Source organism: Citrus sinensis, chromosome 9 (genome assembly GCF_022201045.2).
Source record: "Citrus sinensis cultivar Valencia sweet orange chromosome 9, DVS_A1.0, whole genome shotgun sequence".
In the NCBI taxonomy this organism is placed as follows: Eukaryota; Viridiplantae; Streptophyta; class Magnoliopsida; order Sapindales; family Rutaceae; genus Citrus; species Citrus sinensis.
The window spans coordinates 2,494,915-2,522,592 of NC_068564.1; the positions used below are offsets into that span (position 1 = coordinate 2,494,915).

A 27,678-nucleotide genomic window follows, 5' to 3' on the forward strand; every position below is an offset into this window, starting at 1 on the left:
AGAACTTCGAATTTAAAAACTCTTCAACAGAATTCTCAAAAAAAAAAAAAAAAAAACTCTTCAACAGAGACTGGGTCTGGGTGTGCGAAGCTTGGAGCAAGGCCGAACTCAATGATTGTTCAATTGATTATAAAATAATTTTTAAATAGTTTATTTAGTTAACTGTGTTCAACAGGGAGATAATTAGAAGATGCAATTTAGACCTTCCATTTGTTTCCTTGGAGCAAGGCCGAACTCAATGATTGTTCAATTGATTATAAAATGGCCAATTGCTCAGCTTGTAGCAAAGAGTATGCCCTTTGAACCCGATAATGCTTTATGAGGAGCTCTGCTTGGCGGTTTATTCAAAATTGATTCCAGAGAATTTGAAATTCCTAATTCAAAAAATAAATATCGAGTATGAGAATGAGATCCTGCACATAAAGGAACATTAACCTGCCTGAACAAGCTTCTCTGTCCCGGTACAAATTGACGGGCACCATCCAAAAATTTACCACTACGCAATTCAAGTTTCACCCACCATAAGGCATCAATAAAACCAGCACATGTGATTTTCTTCTGATTAACTACTAGTCATACAGAAATGTTACAATGAGCAACAAGCTCATACAGGTTACAGTAGCAGCATGATCAGCTCTGCCAGGAAAATTTTGCAAAGAGATCAAGCCTCCACAATCTGTCAAATCCCACAATGGTGACACCTTTCAACATTCTGACATGATGTCAGCAAACATTATGTGGCTATAAAAACTTGAACACAGACCAATATCGATTCACAAACTCAAGCATAGCACATAATAAATAAAATAGTACTAAATGAACAAACATAGATTAGTTTGTCACAATGTCAAATGCGTCAGTCTTCCGCATAAATTGGGAAATCCACCCTAACCAACTCAAAAGTTTGTCATGAAGTACCATCAGGTATCAGCACAAGGAATCGACGCACCATATATTCTTGGTAAAGCTCTAAGAATCTAAGTAGTATCATCCAGGAGTGTGCTCTTGAAATCCATGCTAAAGTCAAGCGGTAATCATATTGAACTGGAATCTGGAAAGCTGTTGAGGAATGGTTGAAATAACTGGCCCATATCTCTGCCACAAAATAAGCGTTGTGGTATAAGAAAAACACCAGTAGTAAAGTAATATTACCTTTATCACAAAACTGACAGAGATTAGTGAGAGCTGACAGAAAAAATAAGGGAAGAAGGATGAAGAAGTGAAGTTCATGCACTAGGCCTATGTAAAAGTCATTTCAAACATATTCTCAATTCAGTCCCAAGTAAAATCTCTATCTACCTATGGAATAGGATATCTTGCAGTTAAAAGTTGACAGTCAAAAATCTTAACAACGTATAACTAAAGTAAGCATCCATGATAATATAAGCTGGCAAATAGATGAAAGGCATGAATTCTAAATACCTGGACGTTATCATAGAGTTCAAACAGCGGTACAGCAAGGAGTTTCAAATTTTTGGGCACAGCAAAGTACTCTCTCTCGGACAAGTGAACAAGGAAAAGCTTCTTACACTCCTGCATTACCATTAATGAAGCAAGAATAGAGAGGGAATGCGTGAGCCCATTACACTAGCAATGTGAAATAAATAAATAAATAAAGATGAAGAATGACTAAGAGGCCCACAACATGAAAAATTCATCATCTAGTGCTTTCAACGGAGTTTACCTTTGGCTTTGTGATGTGGGGAGGGCAGTAAGGATACATTATGGTTTCAAAGTTTGGCCTCCACCAGATTGCAACACATTCACCAATCTGAAATAAGAAATCGGCAAAACGAGATGAACATAATTTAAAAAATTGATCCCAAAACCTGGAATATCCTTAAAGACTTAAAAAAGGGCTAAAAGAAAAGATGCCCTCCAATCATTTCCACCAATATATGCAGTTCCTGATACAACTAGAGTCTAGGATACATGATGAAATGCTACTTTTCTCATCTATCACTAAACACACTAAATGTATATTACTACATTAGTACAAATGAGCAAATAAGAAGGCTTGCATTTCCCAGCCAATGCATTCCTAATTGACACAGCATATAATTTCTAATTTCTATCAGCAGTCCTTCTCATGACGCTCTTAATCTGGGTAATACTACTTTCTAAGTTTTCCCATTGACATTATTCTGAACTCTCAAGTGTACACTCAAATAATTGAAGTGAAACAGGATATAACACCTGCCAGTCAGGCACAAGAGCAGGAGAATTCGCCCCAAGCTTGCTGGTCAGCTTCCTTTTCAACCCCTCAATTTCTGTCCAAAACAGTGAAAAGGATAGACATCACAAACAACATAAGTTCCAATCAACATACATATAAGGGACCCACACAATAATGATGTAGAACAGTAAGATCATACCGTTCTCTCCAGGCTTTAAACGTCCACCAGGAAGTTTGCAGAACGTGTTTCCAATTTGCAGAAGTAGTATGTGAGGATGATTATGTTCCTGAACCTGCAAGATAAAACAACATATAGCAAATATTATTGAAGTTATTACATCAGCAATAGTGTCCTTGCCCAAGATAATCTGAAAATTTTGTTGCTTCTGAATTTTGATATAATCAACATGTTCCGAATTTTGTTGCTTCCAAACAGTGTTCTCTGCAAATATTCTTTATACAGTCCATAAGTCATATGTAAAGGCAAATGTGGATGACAACCATGAATCATAACCTCAGGGTTGCAAAGTCCAAACCACAGAGACAGCTTGGAGAATGGCCCATTTTCATTCCTCATTGGTCTTATAGTTTCTAAAGTCTAATTGGTTTGTCTGGTATAGTGAAGCCAGAACTGAATGGCTCAACCATTTGAAGGTGAATCTAGCAAAATTGAATTGATGAAGCTCAAAATTTACCATTACAAACAGGTATTAATCAAGAAACAGCTGCTGCTACTTAAATACATATGCCAGCTCCAAAATCCATGGAAGAGGTTTCACAACAAAATTATACATAAAGCTGTCAAAAATGTAACTCAAGTAACCAAAACAAAACATACCAGTAAAATTGCTTCAACACTCGTCCTCATGCCCTCTTTCATATAGCTGAAACCCAGAATTCCAAAGCAATTATCATATTCTACTCCAAACATAAATTTCCAAAGCTGAAATATTTCTTATAAGAGAAATTATTTCTTCTTCCCCTAGAAACCAAGATCGTAATTCAGTGCAAAGGGGGGGAGGGGGGGGGGGGGGGGGACCATTTTTATTCAAAACTTTCCCAAATAAATTCTAATTAAAATAAGGTTCTCTAATTGACAAATAACATAGCACAGAATTAAACTAGGATTTCGGATCATAGATCCTTCACTTATACATGTAAATTCAACCAAAACATGAACCAACTTTTTTTCTGAAAAAAATAAAAATAAAAAATCTATATGGTTTATCTAGGGTTTTTCATATCGTACTACGAGAGAGAGGAACTGCTAATTTAGAATTTTGAAAAATAAAATAAAAAGGAGATAAATAAGGAAATAAATAATAAAAAAAACGTACTTGACTTTCATGCGGGCAAGGCGATCGGCGACGGAGGTGTCCTTCTCCATCTTCGGCTCTTTGGTGCCGAATGTGTAACTCGACAGCGGGTACGTGTTCACCACCGGTGACGTCACCATCTTCGACTCTTTCTCTCTCTCTCTCTCTCTCTCTCTATTGAGAAACAACGAATCAACCGGCCTCTGTTTCTCCCCCTTAAATCTTAATTGTTCTTTAGTTAACAGTCGAGTCTCGAGTGGTGTTTTGTTTTGCTTTTGTTGTTATGTTATTTTATATTATTATTCAGTTGCTTCTACTCTCACGGCCGATCATTCTAGCTGGGGTGGGCAAAACCGAACCGGTTCGGTTTGGTTTTTTTCGGTTCGATTTTTTTATTTAAAAAAAATCAAATATAGAAATACTGAACCGAATGTTCTGTTTTCGGATCAAACTTTAAAACATCATAACAGGGCGAGCGAAAGTTGATATTCGCTCCAATGAAACTAAGTTATCTTTGTCATTCGAAGAGTTCAACACATTCTGATTTTTTTTTCGTTTTCGAGTTGCAGGTCCTTCTCCTTCCGCCGAGACGGCCCTCTTTTTTTGTTTTGTTTGTTCACCGTGGCACGAAATCATGAAGAAGCTGGAATAACTCAGAAAGAGAAGAGAGTGGCGCCTAGCCGTTGAAAGCCTTACTTGATCGAACAATCCCAAATTCATTTATTTCAACTACATCAAACGATCTTTCAAATTGGTCAAGACTCTCTGATAATATCATTTGAGTCTCTCTCTTTTATAACATTTTAGTGTGACCAATATTTAAAAAATATTTGCATATAGAAATTCTATTATAACCTAATATGTTTTGAAATTTTTTCAAAAAGGGCATTGACCAAAAGTCAGCAAGGCGAGATAACATTATGACCCCTATGTTTTTGATAAGTTATATTATGGCACATAAACTTATTTTATTTTATTTACGTTTTGAGGCAAAAGTTTTGATATTAAAAATAGTGATGATGATAATAAAAACTATTCAATTTAGTCTAAGATTTTGCATTTTTTTTTCGTATACAAATTTGTAAATTATTTTTTTTTGTTGATTATACATTGATTATAATAGGCCTTGTGTTGAAGTTAAGATGAATGGAAAAACTAATTTGTTAATCTGATCCATTAAGTAAACTGTTACCAAAAACCTAAAATCGAATTGAACCGAAGTATCGGTTCCGGTTCAGTTTTTATTTTCTCTAAAAATTGAACGGATTTTTTGAATTTAGGATCCGAACCGAACCAAAACCAAAAATTTATCCCGAAACTGAACCGATGCCCACCCCTAATTCTAGCTTTGCCATGCGGTTTTTGCTCTTCTCATTTTACATTTCCCATTAAAATTCATTGTACTATTTCTCTCTCTCTCTCTTTTAAATATTTTTTGTGTTTTATTTGTAAGTTGTAATGAAAATTTTTATATACTATAAACATCAGTGTTACGAGTATAAAAAATAATTTATCACCACTAAAATTTAAAAGAACTTCACAACAAGACAAAAAAATATACCATTATGATAGAACTTAGGGATAAATTAGGGCCGATTTTTATTAATTAAATTAAAAGAAAGAACAATTATGAGTATAAAGAAAGAACAATTCGAGAGGTAGGTCAATCTCTCCCAAAACTCCTAATTGTTCCTAACATTAGACAAAACTCAACATAAATCATAAATGACTCTTTAATCTCTTATTTATACATGAACCTTAATTAATAAAATTACTAAACTGCTACTGCCCCTAAAATTAGTAAACTATCCATGCCCTTTATATTTGCGCCTAACATAAGTTTTATTCGCCTAACATTACTCCCCTCCCAAAAAGACACATTGTCCTTAAGGTGAAATCTAGGAAATTGCTGCCTCTTCTTCCTCGGCACCTTCTCCGCCTTCCTCCTTATCACACACAGTCAAGACTTGTAGTGATTTATCCTTACATTGATGCCCTGGTGAAAATCTCTCATTGCATCGAAAACACAACCCCTTCGCCCTCTTATCCTGAATCTTTGTCTCCGTGAGGCGTTTGAAATTCACCCCCCGGTCGTGCCGCACCAACCTGATTCCTTTGGGAATCTCTTTGTAACCCCATCATTTACATTTTCTGGCCTCCCAGTTTTGTGCTTTGTAACTCTCACTGAAACCCTAAAGTATGGGTTTTCTAACCTACTAATGGAGTGCTATTTTGATATGAAAAACCAATTAAACTGCTCATATTAACTCGTTCTACTGTGTTCTTATCTTCAATCATCGGTGCCAACTCCATTAACTCCCCTAACCCTCTCGGCCTTTGCAAGCATAGCGAGGCTCGAATTTATGGCTTCAGTCCCTTTATAAAATTCTCTTCCAATACTGCCTCTGGAATTCCCTTTAGATGCCCTGATAGCAACTCAAATTTCTCCCTATACTCCATAAATGTTATCTCCTGGATCAGAGCAAAAATTTTTTCATGCAACTCTCCCTCTTAAATGGCCTGAAATATTTCTAACAACCGATCATTAAATTCACCCCATGATCTCAATGGTTGTCATTGTTCTCGCCAGTGAAACCACGTAAGGGCCTTTCTCTCCAAACATAACGCTGCCGCCATCAGTTTTTCCCTTTGTGAGAGTCCATTGATGGCGAAATAGCGTTCTACCCTATACACCCATCTATAGGCATCACGCCTTAAAAAATATGCTTTTTCAGTTTTCTTACTCTAGAATTTGCCCTAAATTGAGTCTGCCCTGCCTAATTATACAGCATTGGAGGTCTCCAACCTCCCGAGTCTACTCCAGTTTCCACCAATCCCGAAGACCCAGCCCAAAATTCTCTTTGCCCAGCCGCATTCCGGTCATAACCGCTCTTTCTCTCGCTAGAAATCCTTCTTGGCCAATCGACCCCAAATCCAACCCATTCAAACCCAAATTCGCCTTGCTCGGACCTAAATCCAGCCTGCCCATGTTGTGCCTCACCCCCTAACGCCGCCAAGTTGCCCAGCCCGATTCTTGCGCCATCACCCGCCATGGGTTCTGTGCCACTTGATACTTCTTTTGCCACACCGCCATGGCCTATCGATGCTGTCGGGAGTTGGCTTGAGGTGGAGTTCCGTCAATTTCAGCAACATGACTTCAAGGGATGAAAATTGTTGTTGAACAATATTAAATCGCTCATTAATAATGGCCTTGAGCTATCTGACCTCTGCTTTCAATTTTTTTTTTCAAGTGCGTCCACTTTCTTTACTGCCATTATCCCAAGATTCTTGCTTTGATAGGACTTAGGGCTAATTTTTATTGATTGAATTAAAAAAAAAATCATGACCTACAATTCGAGAGGTAGGACGATCTCTCCCAAAACTATTAATTGTTCCTAACACTAGACAAAATTCAACATAAATCCTAAATGACTCCTTAATCTCTTATTTGTACCTGAACCCTAATTAATAAAATTATTAAACTGCCCCTACCCTTAAATTACTAAAATGTCCTTGCTCTTTTATATTTGCACCTAATATAAATTTTATTGGCCTGACACATTATATGTAAGGATGACAATTTGACTCGATCTTAATTTTGGTCCGACTGGCCCGACCCTATTTTTTCAAGGTTTGACCCGAATATTCGGATTTCGGGTTGGGTTTGAGCCAAAATTTTTAGGCCTGATCAAATTTCAAGTTAGGTCGAATCGGCTAAGCCCAACCCAAACTTATATTTAAAAAAAAAAACAAAATGGTTGTGGAATTGAATTGTGTGTGAAATAAATGGTTTTGGTGTTGAATCGTGTGTTTTAAATTTAATTGCATTGTGTGTTTTTAATGTTGGATTGTAAAATTGAATCGTAAAAAATCATTACTATTAATTTGGTTGTTTTGTGAATTATTTTGTAATTAATTGTTGCATATTTTGCCTATTGTGTTGTGAATTATTTTATGTAACTATTTAGAAAAATCATTTCTTTCATTTTATATTCATGGTATTATAACTAGAAAGAGAACAAAAATTGTAAAGTAACATGAATGAAATTGAGATATGGTCATAAAATTACATGATATTGACAAAATAGAACTCAGCCCCAATCGGGTCTGGCCCGACCCAAAGCACAAATAATAGGGCTTTCCTTAGGGTCAGGCTTGTAATTTCATTGGTGGGGTTGGGCTCGGGCTTAGCCATTCCTAATTATATGTGGGATTTTCCTAAGCTACATTTGTTGTAACTTACAGTTCAACTAAAACATGCAAAAACAAATAACATGAGAGGTGAGTCGAATGCGCCAGTGTGTGGTTTTTCCATTATTTTAGCTGGAATGTAAATTACAACAAATGGAACCTTATATGCGAACTTTTTATCTTTTGTATTTTTTATACTATGTTTTGTTTTGTTCTCCATACATATAGTATTATACTATTATAAATATTTTATTTTCCAATTTTTATTAAAAAAATCGATTTTAATCATATTTGGATTGTGAAACTTATTACATGTTGATATTGTTCATGATCTTTCGTATGATAGAATAACATGACAAGCCGACAAGGTGAGATTTTAAAGCAACATTGTAGTTTTCAGAAAATTTAAGCATCATCACGTGTATCATTAACTTGACAACATTCAAAATCATTACAAAATTCATTGAATTTTTTCTTTTTCATGAGAAATCATGTATTGGCTCAAAACGTATATATTTCTTAGTTATTATTATTTTTAACTTTAATTGAAATTAAAACTGGTTAATGATTTTATCTCGTTTTCTTTTAGTGCGTAAATTATCAGGATAAAATTAGAAATTGGGACTTCGTTCTGGCAAAAAAAAAAAAAAAAAGAACCTCTTTTTGTTGGGTCAAGTTAGGGGAAAAAGATTCTCTCCTGATCTGATTCCTTCTGAGCTTGTCAAGATCTCATACCATGTGTCTTTTAATGGTAGTGTATGGGTAAGATTCAACTTCTTTTATTTTTTTATTTATTAACTACCAATCAATAATTGACTTATTTACTCATAATATGATCAGATCATGAGAGAATCCTGATCCCAAATTAGGTTGGTGCCTACCAACCTGCGTAAGTGCAGGATGTGCGGATTGAATTGAGTTGGAGTTATTAATGGTTCTTTCGACAAAATTCATTTATGTCACTACAAAATTCAACTTAATTTCAGCATCATGGCGTTATGCATTTTCGAGTTTTCTCTACGGCTCTTATAGTGGGTCGCAATAAATTTTTTTAGAGTCATGCATTTGACAAGAATAAATGCTTGGACAAAGAGGAAATTTCTGCTCATTAAGTGTATATAATCTACTTTTCTTGATCCTTTATATTGCCGAAAAAACTTATAAGTTTAACGCCAGCTACTAGGGAAAAAAATAGTAAGATAATCAATAAAATTAACTCTTAATGTCAAAAGAATTTGATGGGTCTCAAAATATAAGAGTGGTTTTTTTGAATATTTTTCTGTAAATGACGTATATAGGGTTTAACTCATGTTTTCCTTTGTTTAACGAGGAGAAATTTAATGGTACATTATGACATAAAATCTCTAATATATAGTAGATTTTCTATACATTAAAAGATCTTTCAAGGGAAAAAAAATGACAATAAGTTAAAGAACGTACATTATTACCAAATGGTTGTAGCTCAGTTGGCAGCGCAGCCTGAGTTTGTGGAAAGAGCTTTCGAGTTCGATTTCCACTAAACAAACTATTTAGGAGGGGTAAAGAGTCTTAACTGTGACTACACTCCGAATCCGAATTAGTCAAGGCCCAATGCGGTCGAGGGACACCGAATGGTTTACAAAAAAAAAAAAAAAAGAACGTACATTATTCTTTCTCTTTCATAAAGACGAAAATTATATTCTTTTCATTTAGAGTTGTTTATCAAACGGTACTCATCAACTTTCATTTGATTACACTCAAACAAACATATAGACTAACATTTGTAAACTTCGAGTGATTTCCTTGAAACAATAGTGCTATACATCCCAAATTTTTTATCCAAAAAAGTTATTCCAAATGATGTGTCATTAATTGAGTGATTGATAATTCTTTACAAGATTCAAATGAATTAATTGTATTATCTCACCAACCAATTGATAAATGACACATCATTTGAGATAACTTTTTGGGATAAAAAATTTAAGATGTGTAGCATTACTCTTCCTTAAAATGACACTAGTCGAAAAATGGACAACAGTTTACGAAAAGCGGTAAAAGTAAATGATTATTTTAACTTCTACTTTTTTGCTACTAGCCGATAGAAAAATAGTGTGATTGGTAGTATTTAATTCACAATAATTTCTCTCTCTCTCTCTCTCTCTCTCTCTCTTTAAATAAAAAAGTACTTTTCTGTAATCCAAGCTTACGAGGATGCTCAAGCTACTTATGTTAAGCCTATTGAAATTCCATTAGTAAGCACATAAGAAAGATGGTCTTCTCCAGATAAAAATTGGTTTAAGCTGAATTCAGATGCAGCAATCAATGAGGCTGACGGTTTAGCCGGACTTGGAGTTGTAATTAGAAATTCGAAGGGAGAATTTATGACTGCTTCAAATTATAGAAGACGCTTCTTCGGTGATATTGAACTTGCGGAAGCTAGTGCAATATTGGAAGGTATCAAATTGGCAGAGGATTTGGGGCTTACCCCACTAGTGGGTGCAAGAGATATGCAGTAATCAAGGTATCAATTAATGTCATTAGGCTCATGTCAAGGAAAATTAATAGCAATTTAGAAATTGATTGGGTTATATCTGAAATCAGTGCTTTTATTTGTAAGAAAAGTTTGTTTGCCGTGAAACATATTCTAAGATCTTATAACTCAGTAGCTCATAAAGTTGTTAAAATGACTCTTGGTCAATCAGAGTCTTGTATATGGGTGCAAGAGACCCCTCCTAACATTGCATTCCTCTTGTAATGTTTTAATATAATGAAGCAAATTTTAATGTAAAAAAAAAAAACACTTATGATCATACATATATTTATATATCTTGATCAGAAGATGATTTAATTTTATCGCGGGGCTTCAGGTAGATAATAACAAATTAACAGTAGAAATGAGATTGAGAGGGGTCAAATGTTAGATACAGAGTGGGTATCCACAGTGTACCAATTTTGCAGTACTAAGACATTGCGAGTACATATGTTTTGCGACACAATAGTGCACGGAGCAGTAATTATTGCAGCAGCAGCTCAAAATGAAAGATAAATTCCAAATAAATATAATAAATCAAAACTTCCATGCTATTCTCCATTTTTGTTTCCGGAGAAGTACGTGGATGTCGCACATCATGGAACACAAAATCATCATAGACAAAACATATAATAGCTATGATAACAACAGTGAGAAAGAATCAGAAAACAAAAAAGCAAGGCAGCAAAATCATAGGATTATATTAAGGGAATTTTTCTCAGCATCATTTTTGTTTTGTCATACATATATTCAATCACCATCAAATTTTAAAATATTCTCTACACCACCTTTGTTTGTAAACTTATATCAATCAACTACTTTGACACTAATAAAGTTAGTATCTATTAAAAAATTTAAATAAAATGATCATTTTTACGCTGAATGGATTAAAAGATCATTTTATCATTCAAAATTTTAAAAAAATTATAATTATAATAATACCCCTAAATTTGATAAAATAAATAATTCTCAAAACCCAATATGTTAATTTTTTGTAATTATAATTTTTAAATGATATTATTATTTTGGTAACTAATTAAGACAATGAAAATTGTTTGATAATTGTAATTGTATGATTGATAACTTTTATTAGTTTGAGATACCTCTAAAAAAAAGAAAAAGAAAAATATTTAAGATGAGTATTACACATTTTTTAGGTCAAAAGGATTTTAAAAAATCAACCATATTTTATCAGTTAATTAAATGGGACTCACACACCCATTTTTTAATAATATTAAATGGTAATTATAATTCGTTTTATTTTTTAAAATTTTGTAAGATAAAATGATCTTTTTAATTCATTTAGGGGTAAAATATTCATTTTATTTAATTTTTTTAACAAATTTTTATTAGTGTCAAAGTAGTTGATTGATATAAGTTTATAAACAAAAATGGTGTAAAAAAACATTTCAAAATTTTATAGTGATTAAATGTGTATATGACCATAAGAGGATCACCAAAAGACTCTTTTAATTTAACTCTTCAAATACTTATTTGCTTACCTATATGGCAAATAGAAGAGTGAAAAAATTAGTAATCTCTCAAAAGACTTTTCAAATAAAAGTAAGTTTATATTATTTTAATCAAAAACTTTTTTTCTCCACCAAAATAATATCAATTATAACACATCTCTTTCTTTAAGAATGAGAAGATAAAAAATAATATAATACTAACAAATTGAAGATTTCAAATGACATTATCCTCCTCTCTCTTTAAATATTAAAGAGAGTGAGCATGATAATCTCATTTGAATAATCTTATTTAAAAAAAATTGAAATATTTTTTATTTATATGCGTCTTAAAATGATAAGTAAAATTTTATTTAAATAACATGAAGCTATAATTTCCCTTATCTAGAAAGAAATCATAATAAAAGCCTCGAGAACCAAAGATACAAAAAACTAAGCAGCGAACACAACAAGAAAAATAAAGGTATGTGTGTCAGATCAGTCCATCTGCTTTCATAAAACAAAGAAATATCTGTGAGTTAGCTCTTGGCACTTCCCATACAGAGCATTTACAACGTGACCTCAGTATATCTTCCTCCTTTACTCCCCACTACCTTAATAAGCATTTTTTTAAAGCTTCATCTGTGATTGATAATATCTCATACCATATTCAGATTGTATCCGAATAAAAAAATAATGACTAACGAGAGAGAGCTAGCTAGCTACCATTTTATTGTGCAGATAAGGGCTTCTTTTTGCCCACAAAAACATGCAGAAGCCCATCTGATCCTCCAGCAACCAGCGTGCACTCGTCCTCACCGACTCGTCTCCAGCACACACTGCTAACGAACCCACGTTCAGACCCAGCTGCAGTAACTGGCTCGAAGTCATGAACCCAAACGGGCTCACCCCATCTCACATCATACACAAAAACTTGATTAGTTTCTGATCCGCAACCCAGTAACCCGCCATGCCTCCACACTGACAACCCCACAAAGTTCCTATTATTCACATGCCCTTTGTACGTTCTAATCACTCGCGAATCATTCACGTTCCACAGCTTTAAACAACCGTCGGTCCCAGCCGTCACCAAAGTATCAACATCGAGAAATCGAATGTATGTGACGGTCTTTCTATGACCGTCAAAGACTAACACGGGGTCAACCATTTTCCTCACATCGTAAGCGTAGGCCTTCTTGTCAGCGCATCCAGCGGCCACCAACGAGCTACCGAAGGGGTGAAACTCGACGCAACACACGGCACTTCGTGACGCGCTGGGCTGCACCATGGAAACACACTTCCCGCCGTCGCAGCGTGGGTCCCACATTTGCATGGTGCCGTCGTCCGAACCGGACGCCCCGAGAACCGGGTCTCCCTTGGAGTAGTCAACGCTCCAGACCCGCCTACCCCCGTGCTCGTCCCGTTCGAAGATTGGGACTTTCTTCTCCAAGTCGTACTCCATGACGACCCCGTCGTAGTCTCCCGACCCCAAGACCCGCCCGCTCGTCCCCGGTTTCCACTTCAAGCTGCTCAGCTTAGCAGGGGTACAAATGTAATAATCACAGACTTTGCTGTGGTCTACCACAGCGACAACTGGATGGTCAACTAATACAGACTTTATGTTGTAAATTCTAATCTTTCTGGCGATTCCACCGGTGGCAAAGACGGAATCAGAGGGGTCGAACTCGATGACGCCTATGGAATCGGAAACGGCGGCGTTCGGTGAGCTGCTGGATGAAACAGTGGTACGTAGATTGAAGTCCCATTCGCATCTGGCTCTTTCGTTTGTTGTTTCAGCTTGGGGCTGCTGATGGTCGTGGAAGTTGCTCATTGCCCATTCATGCGAAGTGGGGAATTGTATAACAAGAAACACACATTTTTTTTTTTTTGGGGCTTCTGCGCCAATCAATCCCCGTTAAGCTAACCTGTGTGAAGTTGACGTGGATAAAATATAGGGTTGTTATCTCTCCATATGAAGCGAAATCGCCCACTTGATTAGTATTCTTCTAACGTATATATTCTCTATATTTATTTATTTATTATTTTCTTAGATTCTTGCTATTTTTTTACTATATTGATACTCAACTTTGCTTTTATCTACAACAATGCCAACCTTTTGTTTGGGGAATTGAAATTAGGTCATTTTTTAAATAACTTGACAATTTATTTACACTGATCCATATGAGTGGGATTCGAACATTAAAACTAATGTGACGTGAGTGGGTTTAAAGGTTAGACCTCTTGTAATACCTTTAGAGATTTTATCAGTTAAACTAACTTAACTAATATATGTCGTAACCAAATTATATTTTACCACATACATTTTGTGTAGTGATTTGGTGCTACTAACTTCAATACTTGAAGTTTTCTATGCTTTATAGTATGTTTTTGGTGCTATTATTGTCATAAAAACACATGAATCTAAATTATTTTAAAATAATTACTTAGATTTCTTGATTTTAAATGATAGTTGATTCAACAAGAAAACTCTTGTGGTGATGCAAAAAATCCAGAGTTTATTCCTGCTCAAATAGATAAGAAAATAATTTATTTGTCATCATGCCCAAAAAAAAAGGTTTACACAGTTCCAATATATATAAGCAATTGGTATCATCTAAGTTTCACTTAGGGAATATAAGCTTATACATATTTGTCTTTGTGATAAATTAAAAAAGAAGCAAAGAAAATCGATCAAGCTCTTAATTATCGAAAATAATGAAATGGCTCGTAAGGGTATTTTAGGACAAGAAGAAATATAAATACCCGACCCTTTTTCTTTTATTAATTTTTTTCTGAATTTTATACGTTAGAGGAGGAGAAGCGTATTAAATGTTAAATTATTATGGGGGAAAGAGGGAAGTGGTGGTGGGTTTTGTGCCTCAATTTCATGTATGGGATGGTGTGGATACAGGCTGTTGGCTACGTTGCCCATACGTGGTTCAAGTGCAGCCTTTTGTCTTCTCAACTTCTCTCAACTCTCAAAGCCTCGGGCTGAGTTAAGCGAAACACTCACGATATCACATGCCACGGCCACCCCTCATTCACATCATTTCACAAGCTAGCCTAAGCAATATTTCTTTCCGCCAGCTAATACTAGCATTCGTGCGGTGAGACATTCAGTCTCCTTAAATTGTGCATCATGTGGCAGTTATGCAATAGCGTATAATTTATAAAGAACGTAAATACGTTTCGAGTCTAATTCTTACACATGCATGCATAACGCTTGAAATTTTCTCAATCCTTCTGATCATTTTACACCCCTCAACCCCACTCACCCCAAATTCAGAATTGGAAATTCAGGAATTTTTCCCTTTCAAGTGGGTGTAAAGTGAAATCGATCGATCATTCCCTGGGCGTTACTTAGGTGTTCATGAATATATATTGTGCTTAAAATCACCTAAGTTTGAATAATAATAATACAGGGATAAAGCTTGACATCTAATGGCCAATAATAAAAGCATTTGAGTTCGTTTAAATAGATATACACAAGAAAAGACATATATTATATTAAATGTGCTTGAAATTAAAGGAATGGTAGCTATTAGCCAACGCAGCCTATCTAACAGGTTGTCTTTTTTATTGGCAACTTGTGGATATTCTTTCATACTTTCAAAGTAATGGATGAAAAAACTGCTGCCTTGTTTTCCAACAAATGACTGAAAAACAACACCAATCAATTCCGTTATAAGTTAAACAATAAATGTGCTTGGAAATTAAAGGAATGGTAGCTCTTAGCTGACGCAGCCTAGCTAACAGGCTGTCTTTTTTATTGGCAATTTGTGGATATTCTTTCATACTTTCAAATACACATGTCATACCTGCATTATTAGTTGTATTATCTCTTATGTGTTGCATAATTTCTCCTAGCAAAAGAAACTTCGGCATGTGCACTCTTTTTTGCCAAATTGTAAATTAATCATTATTAAATTAGATTGATTATACTAACTTTATCTGTTCTTATGTCATTTTAGGGGGGAAAATGAAAATGGACTTGTGCCGTTTATTTTTTAGTGTGACTAAATTTTATTTTTCTTTTTAAATATATCTATTGTGAGCTGTTTATTTTATTAACTTATTACTTATTGTCAGACAATTTTATTTGAATAGAAAAAGTTAATTTTTACATGAATTATGAAATTTGAATGGAAAATTTTAATTTCAAATATCAAAAATACCCATAAAATTCATTTATTCACTATATTATATATAAACCTAATATTTTTTGTATTATCCTTGAAGTTTATTTTTTAATTGCTTTTTATTTCTATTCACATGGTAGCATTAACTAAAGTAAAATATTGGACAAATTAGATTACGTCTATTGTGATGAATTAAAATTAAAACAACAATGTTGACTTTATAATGAGAGTTGATGTTATAATTACATCTTTTATTGTAAAATTAAATTAAGAAACAATGATAGTATTATTCTTTTCATGCTATCAAACTAATCAATTTGTTAAGTTTATAAATTGTGAATAACGAATATATGCACCACTTAAAAGAATGTTAACGTCAAACAACTAGTTTTAAATTTTTTTGTTCAGACGTTGAAAAAAAAAAGAAAAACAAACATATCATTTAAAAATTTCTATTCAAACCTATTCAGACTTCAACTAAATTTAAAACTATTTACATTTCATTAAAAATAAATAAATATAACCTTAGTTCCACTATTGCCTAGCTCTTGTGAATGGAAATAGATATGAGAAAATTTCCTATAAATGCTGGAATTACTAACTTATAATAATTCAATAACGTTCTGTCATATATACATGTATATGAAAATTTATATATCAGACAAAATAAGTTAATACTGATATATTGTATTGCCTCTCACGTACACAACATTTTTTTGGGCCGGCATAAATTTCACTGTTGCTGGAAAGAGTTTACTGCCTCAGCCTCTTACTCTCTTATCAGGTTGCCAAATGCCCAAATAATCCAAATATCAAATGACTGTCAAAAGGGCCTTGGAATAAAAATTGGTAAAGAGTGGCAGACATAAAAGCCCTTGCAGCCTGTGAAGTGTTTTGGTCACTTGCAGGCACCGATGAATGCTTTCAGGCCCAGGGAAGCACTGAGAAACAAAATTTAGGAGGGAAAATTATACCACAATTGAATTTGACGCGGAGTTGTGAAACTCAAGACTTCCCCATGGAAAGAAAAGCAATTTTTAGTCATATGCAACTTAACCTATGTTTGGTAGTCTCCTGACTTATAAATTATAATTTTATCAACTTAGATTTGTGATAACCCCGTTATTGTAACAAAGAATTGTTTGACTATAATCTTTAAGGAGAGAAAGGTAGAAATCCTCGTATGTTATAGTTGTATGAAGTCAGACTTTCGAATAGATTATATTGGATGAGAAAAAGGTAATGGTTATGTTGTAATTGAATTGATTTATATTTTGATAGACCCTTAATTATACAGTAAAATCTCTTTATAATTATATTATTAAGACCAATTAATTTTATTATTATTAGAAGGTTATAACTTAGTAGAGGTATGTATATGTGTGTGTGTGTCTCACACACACACACACACACACACACACATACATATACATATAGGGATGACAATGGGGAGGGGAGGGGACCAATCTCCTCATACCCATCCCCGATATTTTGTGTATGTCCATATCCCCATCAGAATTATTTGAGAGAATTTTCATCCACTTCCCGAATAATAACATGAGATCCCTAAATAATTAATAGATTTTTTTTTTGATTTTGAGTTAATTATATTAAAATAAAAAATTCAAATAAAGGTAAAGTTTGAAATATATCTTACATTAGCATTGATCCATCACAAAAGTCACATGCAAAATACAAATTATCAAAATAATTATCTTTGTCAATCTTTATAATCCTACAATAAAAAGAAAAAGAATTTACTTTTATATCGACAATAAAATAAATGAAATAAATGTACATACTTAATTAATATTTTTAATTAAACAAACTTAAAATTAAAACAAATTTTCCTGGGCTAATAAAATCTACCCGGCCTTTTTAATGTCTTAAATAAAAGTTTAGGATTTTAATTAGTTAATCAAGCCTAAAAAATTAATAATATAAATATTTTGATATTTGTTATTTTTACCAATATTTATAATTTTTTAATATAATTCAATTTTTATTATTTATTTACTAGTAATTTTAAAAAAATAACAATAAAATTAAAAATTAAAACGGGAGAAATGGGGAGGGGATGGGGATTCCACATCATCCCCGCCCCTTACCTGAATAAGAAACTCAGTAAAAAAATTTTCTCGTCCCTTCCCTGAATAAAAAATTTGGTATAAAATTATCCCCGTACCCTCCCTGAATGGGGAAAATCTCGAGGGTAGCCATCCCCATGGGGATTTTTGCCATCCTTATATACATATATACATATATTCTTTCTCTAGTGTGGATACCCTCCTTTTTTTTATGTAGACACGATTTTAAACCATGCGGTTTAAGAGAATTAATTTTTAACTCCCATAAATTGCACTTTTTAAGAGCATGTTCGTATTAAAAAAATACGGGCATTCGCACTTGAGAATGATTATACACACACAAACATAAATACATACGTACGTACGTACATGCACACACACACACAAAAAAAACTATATAAATAATAATTATTATTATATAGAAACAAGTTACTTAATTTAGAATTTAGAAAACTTATAACTTATTACATTGTACAGTTTATTCTTAGTTATAATTGACTCAAATTAGAACAAAATTTTTTTATGACTACATAGAAGTTATTCCTATGTAGATATCACTATAAATAGATTTTGCTATAATATACTAATTGTTTTACCAAATTTCCGCTAGGATTGAATTCGAACCAATTGAGTGGTTCTCTCTAGATCTAGCTCAAATATAATTCAAACAAATAAATTTATATTTGAGGGGAGACTATGCTAAGTTTGGGTTTAAGGGGTTTTTTTTTTTTTAAGGCAAGTAATTTAGCTACTAATGAACTAAAGTAATAGACAAAATGAGTTGAGATGGTCATACAAGGAAAAATAAGGAGAGCTTAGTAAAGGCCTATAAGAGTTGATATAGGGGGGGTGCTAATATACGTTTAGGTGCAGTTCGGATGTACTCGAGGAACAACTTAGGTGGTCTCACAGAATACTTGGTATAACTAGGGTAGCCCAGATAAGCTCATGTGTAAAACACAATCTTGACCTTAAATTAAAAATATAACAAAATAAACATAACTATACATAACACACAATATTTACGTGATTCTGCTTTTGACCTACATCGACAAAAGTAAATCATCACCAATATATAACTGAGATTTTACATAAGATTTTATATTATAAAAGATGAATAACACAATATGTACAAATATTTGCTGTTGATAAAATAAATATGGTGAATAAAGATACAGAGAATGATAATATGTTGGAGAAGATTATGAAGGTAGAGAATAAAAATGGCCTTAAAAAATTAAGAAGTGCTGAAGTGGTTGACAATCTAAAAGATAGATAGAACAAAAAAGAGAAGAAGAGGCAATGATATGCTGGCATGCCCTAATATAGGCGAGTAAAATATTTATATAGTGGAGACTAGTGGTAAGGAGAGTGCATAAGAATTAGAGCTAGATGTTATCCTTAGGTTGAAAGAATATAATGTTTTTAGTGTTATGTGTCATATTTAAGTAAAATGGTCAAGAATATTCTTTTTATATTAGGTTTATTTTTTCTCGCAGATATCTTGAAGTGTCTAACATTGACCCTTGATTTCTAAACCCATCTAATGTAGTAAATTCCAGACTTCTAGTATTTTTATATTGGTCCAAATATTATACTAATTTTACCCTTGTAATTGTCTATGTGTCGTTCATTTTTGGGCTCAAAATACCATTCTAAATTTATCCATATTCACTAATATTGTTCATTGGATTACAACATACTCTAAAATAATAATAAAGAAACCATCTAATACTAGGTATTGATAAATTATTTTTCTTCCCCACACAATTTTGTTTTTGTTTTTCTAACTATTTAAGAATAGATTCATTCACTTACACCGTAGATTATTGGCAACCCAACTCCTCAACAAAAGTTAGAGATAATGGGCTGCAAAGATTCTATATATTCTCCTCTCGTAGTTAGATCGGCGCAGAATTTTGTTTTTTTCCCTCACAAACGTGAACAAAGTAATAAACCATAATAAAATATAATTGATTGATGATCTTTATAAGTAAATTTCAAATTGTATAAATGAACAGACTTCAAGTGATGAGATCTAGAAAAATTTGAACCTGCATATTTCGCCTACCATAAGTAGTACCTACCAACTTTTTAATATGTTATTGCAGTTTGTAAATAGTTAATCGCATGAGCTCTTTCATCTAAGTTCCAACTTTTCAAGTTCTAAAATATATGTGAAGCCAAAGTGTAACCGTACTAATAAAGAGTAGAGTTACTAAATCTTAAGTACTAAGTTTAAGCTTCGATGTAAATTAGTCTCAATAATAATTTGATTTGTAAATATTAATAGTAATATTATGGAACATAAATTATAATAGTCTAATTATAATATTAGAGTGAAAATTTTTTTTTAAAAAAGTTCAAGGTTGAATGCTCGGCTCGCATTAGTTAATATAATTATAAAAAAAAAAAGTCCGAAATGTGCGCCACACCCTCTCAGCTGACAGAAGTGAAAGCGCGCCAAATCCAAATCCCCGTATAAAAACATTTTTTACCCCAACACAAGACAAGAAATCAATCTCAATGGGAAAGCAAAAACAGCAAGTAATTTCCCGCTTCTTTGCTCCCAAATCCAATCAAACAACGGCCTCTTCGTCTGCTTCATCACCGCCGCCACCACTGCCGCCACCACAACAAACCCCGCCTCCCAAAATCGCAGCTACCGTCTCATTCTCCCCGGCAAAACGGAAAGTCGTTTCGTCTCTCTTCCCCCCAAAAACTCCCAAAAAGCCCAAACTCTCCCCCCACACTCTCAATCCCATTCCCACACCCTCATCACAAACCACCCACAACAAAAAGTACACCCCTTTAGAACAACAAGTGGTTGAATTAAAAACCAAGTACCCTGATGTTCTCCTCATGATCGAAGTCGGTTACAAGTTCCGGTTTTTCGGGGAGGACGCGGAAATGGCGGCCAAAGTGCTAGGGATTTATGCCCACCTGGATCATAACTTCATGACGGCAAGCATACCCACTTTTCGACTGAATGTCCATGTGAGGAGATTGGTTAATGCTGGGTTTAAAGTTGGGGTTGTTAAGCAGACCGAGACTGCGGCTATTAAGGCCCATGGGCCGGGTAAGGCGGGCCCGTTTGGTAGAGGGTTGTCGGCGTTGTACACGAAGGCGACACTGGAGGCAGCCGAGGATGTGGGTGGGGGTGAAGATGGGTGTGGGGGTGAGAGTAATTATTTGGTTTGTGTTGTCGATGATGATGGTAATGTTGGGAAAATTCGGAATGGGGTTTTTGGTGATGGGTTTGATGTGAGACTTGGGGTTGTTGCGGTGGAGATATCGACTGGTGATGTTGTTTATGGGGAGTTCAATGATGGGTTTTTGAGGAGTGGGCTTGAGGCTGTGCTTCTTAGCTTGTCTCCTGCTGAACTGCTTCTTGGTCAACCACTTTCTAAACAGACTGAGAAGGTTGTTGTTTTAGACTTTTAGTTAAACTCTAAAATATATTACTATTTGGAACTCATACAAGCATCAATATATTTTGTGTGCATGCATGAGTGTGCGTGTGAGCCTCGTACTGTAATTTAGGAAAACAATTTAGTTTTTAATCATCGTGCAAGGTGGTATTTTTTTTTTCCCCATATATGTGAGAGTAGTGGTTGTGGAGTAAGGAAAACTGGTGTTGAAAGAGAAACTTTGTTCTCAACCTTTAAGAGATGGCTTTATCATGATGGCAGTAGATCCATGTAATTCGTCATTTTACTTTCTAAAAGAAAAAATATGTCTCCTCATTTGAGAATGGTAACCATGTCTGGAGTTCATGTCTCTAAGACTTGTTAGTCCAAAATCTAGAATTATAATTTTTTGTGCTTGTTTGAACAAATTAATACTTATTGTTTCAGCCCTCAAATTGCCTCACTGACCTCGTGGAACTTTTCTAATATCAGATGCTTCTGGCCTATGCTGGACCTGCTTCAAATGTTCGTGTGGAATGTGCCTCGCGGGATTGCTTTATTGGTGGTGGTGCACTTGCTGAAGTGATGTCATTATATGAGAACATGGGTGAAGACACTCTATCAAATAATGAAGACCAAAACATGGATGTGCCAGAGCAGGGAAATCATAGATCTGCAATTGAGGTTTGATGTTTGAGCACTGAGGTTTTCTTTTATGCATGGAGCAAGATTTTAATGCAAATGGTTGTTTTCAGTACTGGTTTAATTTTAGCGAACGGCTGATGCTTATGTATCCACTTTAATTGCTAAATGGCGATGCCATTTGTTTAAATGATAAATGCTACTAAGCTGACATCTGCTTTCTAGTAAGCCATTTATTTTTGTCAGTTGTGATGCTGATTACTCAACCTGACTCTATTATTTGTGCTTTTCATTCCCCTAATATAATTTGTTGGCATTGAAGGGAATTATGAACATGCCAGATTTGGCTGTCCAAGCATTGGCATTAACAATTCGTCATCTCAAACAATTTGGATTGGAGAGAATTATGTGCCTTGGAGCTTCGTTTCGGTCTTTATCAGGCAGTATGGAAATGACCCTCTCAGCCAATACGCTTCAACAATTGGAGGTAGTGTACTTTGTTCACGTATTATGCTGAATTTTTTTACTTTTTATTTTGTTTCTTTCCAGTAAACCAGTTTCTCTCAGCCAATTTTAAACCTGATAGACATGCTATTGCGTTCAGGTTTTAAGGAATAATTCAAATGGGTCTGAGTATGGCACCTTGCTGCATATCATGAATCATACTCTTACTATATATGGTTCAAGGCTTCTAAGACGTTGGGTATGAGATAAACCTATTTTGATTTATACTGCTTGCTGCTTTTCCATAATGATATATGAGTTTCATTGCATGATACAGGTGACTCACCCTTTATGTGATAGAAATTTGATATCTGCTCGTCTTGATGCTGTCTCTGAGATTGCAGAGTCCATGGGATCTTATAGAACTTCAGAGAGTGTTGGTCAGCATGATGAGAAAAATTCTGATGTAACAATTGTAGAACCTCAGTTCTATTATATTCTTTCTTCAGTTCTGACATCTTTGGGAAGATCACCAGATATTCAACGTGGAATAACGAGAATCTTCCACCGCACTGCTACTCCATCTGAGGTAACATTTTTCTTTCCTTGGGCACTAAAATGTGAGCCTATGCTTATGAAGTTATGAAGTATTTCTGTTATTTTTTCTGCTAATATTTTCTGGGTGTGTTCATTACAGAATGTTAAACCTGCCCAGCCACTCCTGTTGAGTTTCAATATAGTGTTTATGAGTTTCATTGTTATATATGTACGGACATATCTATATGACTTTCTGCACGGTATCTGCTGATAGATTTTAAATGATTGGTTGTGCAGTTCATTGCAGTCATGCAAGCTATTTTATATGCTGGAAAACAACTTCAGCAGCTTCAAATTGATGGAGAATATAGAGAGAAAGTGACATCAAAGACTTTGCATTCTGCTCTGTTGAAAAGGTTGATTCTGACAGCTTCTTCTCCTGCTGTAATTGGCAAAGCCGCTAAATTGTTGTCTACAGTAAATAAAGAAGCGGCTGATCAAGGGGATCTGTTGAACTTAATGATCATCTCTAATGGCCAGTTCTCAGAGGTTTGTACTTCTTTTTGGCGGTTGAATTTGCCTAAACATTATAATTCTTAGAAACCTGGTTGATAGGGTTTTTGGCATACAGGTTGCTAGAGCCAGGAAAGCTGTTCAATCAGCCAAGGAGGAATTAGATTCTTTGATTAATATGTGTCGCAAACAGCTTGGCATGCGAAATTTGGAGTTTATGAGTGTTTCTGGAATAACACATCTGATAGAGGTTGGTCAGTTGATTACTTTTAGGTTTATTTTAAAAGAATCTAATCTTTCCAGCTGCGGGCTATATGTCAACCCTCCAATGTGTTCTTCTTTTTGTATCCTGCTTAAAAAAACACACCCACCCACCCGTTCATTTGTCACTTAATTTACTGGCATGTACCTTCAAGAATGGACTTGCTACTTTCTAAATCTTGAATTGAATTTAGATAGTGATCGCAGTAGATGTTATTCTCTTCATTGTGTCCTTTCATGCTCCCTTCTTTGTGTCTCTCTGATTTGATGTGGTCATACTTCGTGGACCTTTATCTCAACAAGATGCTGCCAAATTGTTTATTATTCTTTTCTTTTGGAAGTTCATCATTTGATCCTTACACCTGAACCAGTGTAACTTTGACTGCAGTTACCTGCAAATTTCAAGGTGCCTCTTAACTGGGCTAAGGTAAACAGTACCAAAAAGACGATCCGATATCATTCACCAGAAGTATTGACTGCTTTAGACCAATTAGCGCTGGCCAATGAAGAACTCACCATTGTCTGTCGAGCTGCTTGGGATAGCTTCCTTAAGGAATTTGGCGGATACTATGCTGAGTTCCAAGCTGCAGTGCAAGCACTAGCTGCTTTGGACTGCTTGCATGCGCTTGCCACTCTTTCAAGAAATAAGGTAATCTTGGGATGTTAATTATGTAAAATTCATGCTTCACCTTGCAACCAAATTGATATTATATAATTCTTTCTGTTGTTTGTTGCAGAATTTTGTTCGACCAGTATTTGTGGATGACCATGAGCCTGTTCAGATACATATCTGTTCGGGTCGTCACCCAGTATGTATATGATGCTTACCAGATTTAACTACACTCATTACTTACAGCATTTTGAGGGAGTGTATGGACAAAAAGTATTGATTTCAATATATATTAGTAAAAGTATACAATTAATCAAGTTCCTAACCTGTCATCCATCTTTATTGTTCCTTGTACACAATTTTCATATATGGAAAGCCCAGCAGGGGCTCATCTGCTCCTTTGGTTGTTCCCTGGTTTCTGGGTGTGAGAAAGAATGGATTAGAGAAGAATATTTTTCCCTTGTGCTATAATTTTATGCACTTGTGAGAAGAAAGATTTGGAAGTTTTTCATCATTATCATAGATATTGCAGATTCTTTCAAAAAAAAAAATTTGGTGTGCAAAGAGTATAGAGTGATGTAAATAAGATTATGTTTTTCTTCCTTCCTGTGATGCGGGCTCTAGTAGTTGTATCAGTTTCGTTTGTTTGGTAGTTCATTAGTTGCCTCTGGTTGTTCTGAGTTGCTCTTATTATATGGTTGAGTAATACAAGTACTAAGTTCATTATTGCTTTTACTTAGCGTTCTCCTCAGGTTTGTTCGTTGCTAAGGTGTTCATTTTTTGCATTTTTTTTTTTGTAAATTAATGTTTACTAGTTTTGACCAGGTCCTGGACACCATATTACTAGATAATTTTGTCCCGAACGATACAAACTTGCACGCTGAGAGAGAGTATTGTCAGATTATTACTGGACCTAACATGGGTGGAAAGAGTTGCTATATTCGTCAAGTTGCTCTCATTGGTATTATGGCTCAGGTAGTTGAATAGCTATTTTAAACATATGTTTGTTTTATGCGGTGAATATGAGGCCATAAGCTCATGAATGCCATACTGTGCATCTAAAGATGTTACCTTTTGAAGATATCTAGTAGGATAGTAAGTAGTATTTATTATAATGGGTCAATGTGAAAATAACTGGTTCATTGCTTTCCTCATTATGCTAAATGATAAGACTGCATCTTCTAGGATATCATTTCACTTCAGAGTTCATTCAAATTGTTGTTCATGTTTATCTTCTAGGATCTTATTTCACTCAGTCAGTTGTTGGTCATATTCATCTTCTGGGATGTTATTTAACCTCAGTTAGTTCTTGGTTCTATTTCACTCACTCAGTTGTTGGTCATATTCATTTTCTAGGATATTATTTCACTTCAGTCAGTTCTTGGCTTTCTCTCTCTCTTCCACTCCTAAACCTGGTGTTGAGGTTGTATTCTTGTTCATTGGCTCTCTTATATGCTCCATACTTCGTGACAATGCTGAGTTGGTTGATTTTTGGTTTTTCTAATGCTAAGCCAGTTTTTCGTTCTTCTGGTGTTATTGATTGGTACATTATTCTGAGTACACTTGTGCATGATTTTTAGTTGTGCACTGAAACAGATGAATTTTGTACCAATTGTCTTCTCCTACTAATGATGGTTCTTTATTTCTTCTCATTAATAAAATCAGTGCCTTCTGGTCATTGCTTTATTGATACTTTCTGATACCTCTAGGTTGGTTCCTTTGTACCAGCATCATCAGCGGAACTGCATGTGCTGGATGGCATCTACACTCGGATGGGTGCTTCTGATAGTATCCAACAAGGGAGAAGCACCTTTCTAGAGGAACTAAATGAGGCTTCTTATATACTCCGCAATTGCACAGCTCAGTCACTGGTTATTGTTGATGAACTTGGAAGAGGCACAAGTACACATGATGGAGTAGCGATTGCTTATGCCACATTGGATTATCTTCTAGAGCATAAAAAATGCATGGTTCTATTTGTTACTCACTACCCTAAGATTGCTGACATAAAGACCAAGTTTACTGGCTCTGTGGGGACATACCACGTTTCATATTTGACCTCACACAAGGTTATGGGCCCAATGGACTCAAAATCTGATCAAGATGTCACCTATCTTTATAAGGTTGTGCCAGGTGTCTCAGAGAGTAGTTTCGGGTTTAAGGTTGCTCAGCTTGCACAGGTAATTCTCAGACTCTCTCCAGCCTTTTGTTGGTCTAAGTGATTATATATTCTGGAAGAAAACAAGCTTGCAATAAACTGAGTTTCTATTAAGTTACGTGATGCAAAACACAGAGAGGGAAATTCATAGTGTTTTGCCTGAAAGGAAAGGAAAGGGGATAATAGGAGAGAGAAAATTCCCTTTGTTGACATAGCTTGTCAATTGGGCTCCAGAATTCAGGTTTCATAATTAATCTGGCCAATTAGGGAATCTTTAACTTTTTGGATCTTTGAGATAGAGTTTCATAATTGAGATGTATTGTTCACCTTTTTTATGAAGTTGGCTCTTTTTGTTTAAGTTGATTGTGCACCATCTCATTGCAGCTACCTCCGTCCTGTATTAGTCGAGCCACTGTCATAGCTGCAAAACTGGAAGCTGAAGTAAGCAGCAGAGTCCAGAACAGATCAGCAAAAAGGGACCTATTAGTAAAACTTAGTGATCAAGAACAGGAAGCGCAAGAAAATATGCCCGTATCACCTGAAAGTTTCTACTTAGGAAGGGTAGAGGCTTCTGAAGATTTGATTAGCTCTTACAGGGACTTGTTTCTAAACTTGAAATTTGCAACACATGACGATAACCCTGCAAAAAGCTTCCAGTTTTTGAAGCATGCTAGAAGTATTGCAAAGGAACTAATAATCAGGTACGGTGTATGTGATGAGTATTACTTATTTTTTTCCTCTTAAGTGTTATTCAATTTTGTTTTTGCTCCTTTCATTCTTTCGTAGTAGTATCTTATTTTTATTAAATGTTTTTGAGGTTTGAGAAGGTAGTCACCCTGTTGTCACCTGATTATCTATGATCAATCGCTGACTGATCTGAGAATTCTTTCAATCTTCTGCTTTTCCAGATAAAAGTCGGTTAAGATGAAGCAGATCACAATGTATTCTGCTGAGGACGTTTCTCTAATGACGACTCAGCTCAAATAGTCTTCAGTTTTTTAGATATTTTGTCGCGTAAAAGTTCCTTATATAAAGTGAATGCGACAACCTTGTATAGTTACTAGCAAATTGTCATCGGTTGGCATGTACACGGAACCCGGCAATCAAAATGAGCCGTAAGTTATGATGATGCCCAGGGAGCAATGTAAAAAGAAGTGGAATTTTCCCATTCGGTTTCCTCGGAGTTGTACACATTTTCCCTCATCATATTATTATTATTGTATGCTTTTGTAATCTA

General features: G+C 34.8%; 3 protein-coding genes and 1 long non-coding RNA gene across 4 annotated transcripts; 1 reads left to right on the forward strand and 3 right to left on the reverse strand.

The window, feature by feature from the left end:
- Nucleotides 1–529: 529 nt before the first annotated feature.
- Nucleotides 530–3,769, reverse strand: LOC102607311 (pre-mRNA cleavage factor Im 25 kDa subunit 2). Its single transcript, XM_006490313.4, has 7 exons — nt 3,514–3,769; nt 3,015–3,060; nt 2,376–2,469; nt 2,197–2,270; nt 1,685–1,771; nt 1,423–1,533; nt 530–1,095 (listed from the first exon to the last, which is right to left on the reverse strand). The coding sequence occupies exons 1-7, from the start codon at nt 3,630–3,632 to the stop codon at nt 1,024–1,026; spliced, it is 603 nt and encodes a 200-aa protein (XP_006490376.1). The 5' UTR covers nt 3,633–3,769; the 3' UTR covers nt 530–1,023.
- An 8,221-nt stretch (nt 3,770–11,990) lies between these two features.
- On the reverse strand, nt 11,991–13,651 carry LOC102607013 (WD repeat-containing protein RUP2). The gene has a single exon (XM_006490312.4). The coding sequence runs from the start codon at nt 13,469–13,471 to the stop codon at nt 12,371–12,373; it is 1,101 nt and encodes a 366-aa protein (XP_006490375.1). The 5' UTR covers nt 13,472–13,651; the 3' UTR covers nt 11,991–12,370.
- A 6,626-nt stretch (nt 13,652–20,277) lies between these two features.
- Nucleotides 20,278–27,617, forward strand: LOC102630910 (DNA mismatch repair protein MSH3). The gene is made up of 13 exons (XM_006490308.4): nt 20,278–21,289; nt 21,769–21,960; nt 22,241–22,405; nt 22,523–22,621; nt 22,700–22,951; nt 23,197–23,448; nt 23,531–23,662; nt 24,062–24,322; nt 24,411–24,482; nt 25,109–25,258; nt 25,993–26,463; nt 26,826–27,142; nt 27,350–27,617. The coding sequence occupies exons 1-13, from the start codon at nt 20,393–20,395 to the stop codon at nt 27,351–27,353; spliced, it is 3,264 nt and encodes a 1,087-aa protein (XP_006490371.1). The 5' UTR covers nt 20,278–20,392; the 3' UTR covers nt 27,354–27,617.
- LOC127900076 (uncharacterized) lies at nt 26,531–27,118 on the reverse strand. Its single transcript, XR_008052107.1, has 2 exons — nt 26,980–27,118; nt 26,531–26,877 (listed from the first exon to the last, which is right to left on the reverse strand). It is a non-coding gene; the product is annotated as an uncharacterized LOC127900076 (long non-coding RNA).
- Nucleotides 27,618–27,678: the final 61 nt, after the last annotated feature.

Coding starts and splice junctions, on each gene's coding strand:
- LOC102607013 (XM_006490312.4), bottom strand. CDS start 13,471: ATGAGCAACTTCCACGACCATCAGCAGCCCCAAGCTGAAACAACAAAC.
- LOC102607311 (XM_006490313.4), bottom strand. CDS start 3,632: ATGGTGACGTCACCGGTGGTGAACACGTACCCGCTGTCGAGTTACACA. Junction 2,470..3,014: donor GTGTTGAAGCAATTTTACTG/GTATGTTTTGTT, acceptor TTTATCTTGCAG/GTTCAGGAACATAATCATCC. Junction 1,534..1,684: donor CCCACATCACAAAGCCAAAG/GTAAACTCCGTT, acceptor ATGGTAATGCAG/GAGTGTAAGAAGCTTTTCCT.
- LOC102630910 (XM_006490308.4), top strand. CDS start 20,393: ATGGGAAAGCAAAAACAGCAAGTAATTTCCCGCTTCTTTGCTCCCAAA. Junction 22,622..22,699: donor CAAGGCTTCTAAGACGTTGG/GTATGAGATAAA, acceptor TGCATGATACAG/GTGACTCACCCTTTATGTGA. Junction 25,259..25,992: donor TCATTGGTATTATGGCTCAG/GTAGTTGAATAG, acceptor TGATACCTCTAG/GTTGGTTCCTTTGTACCAGC.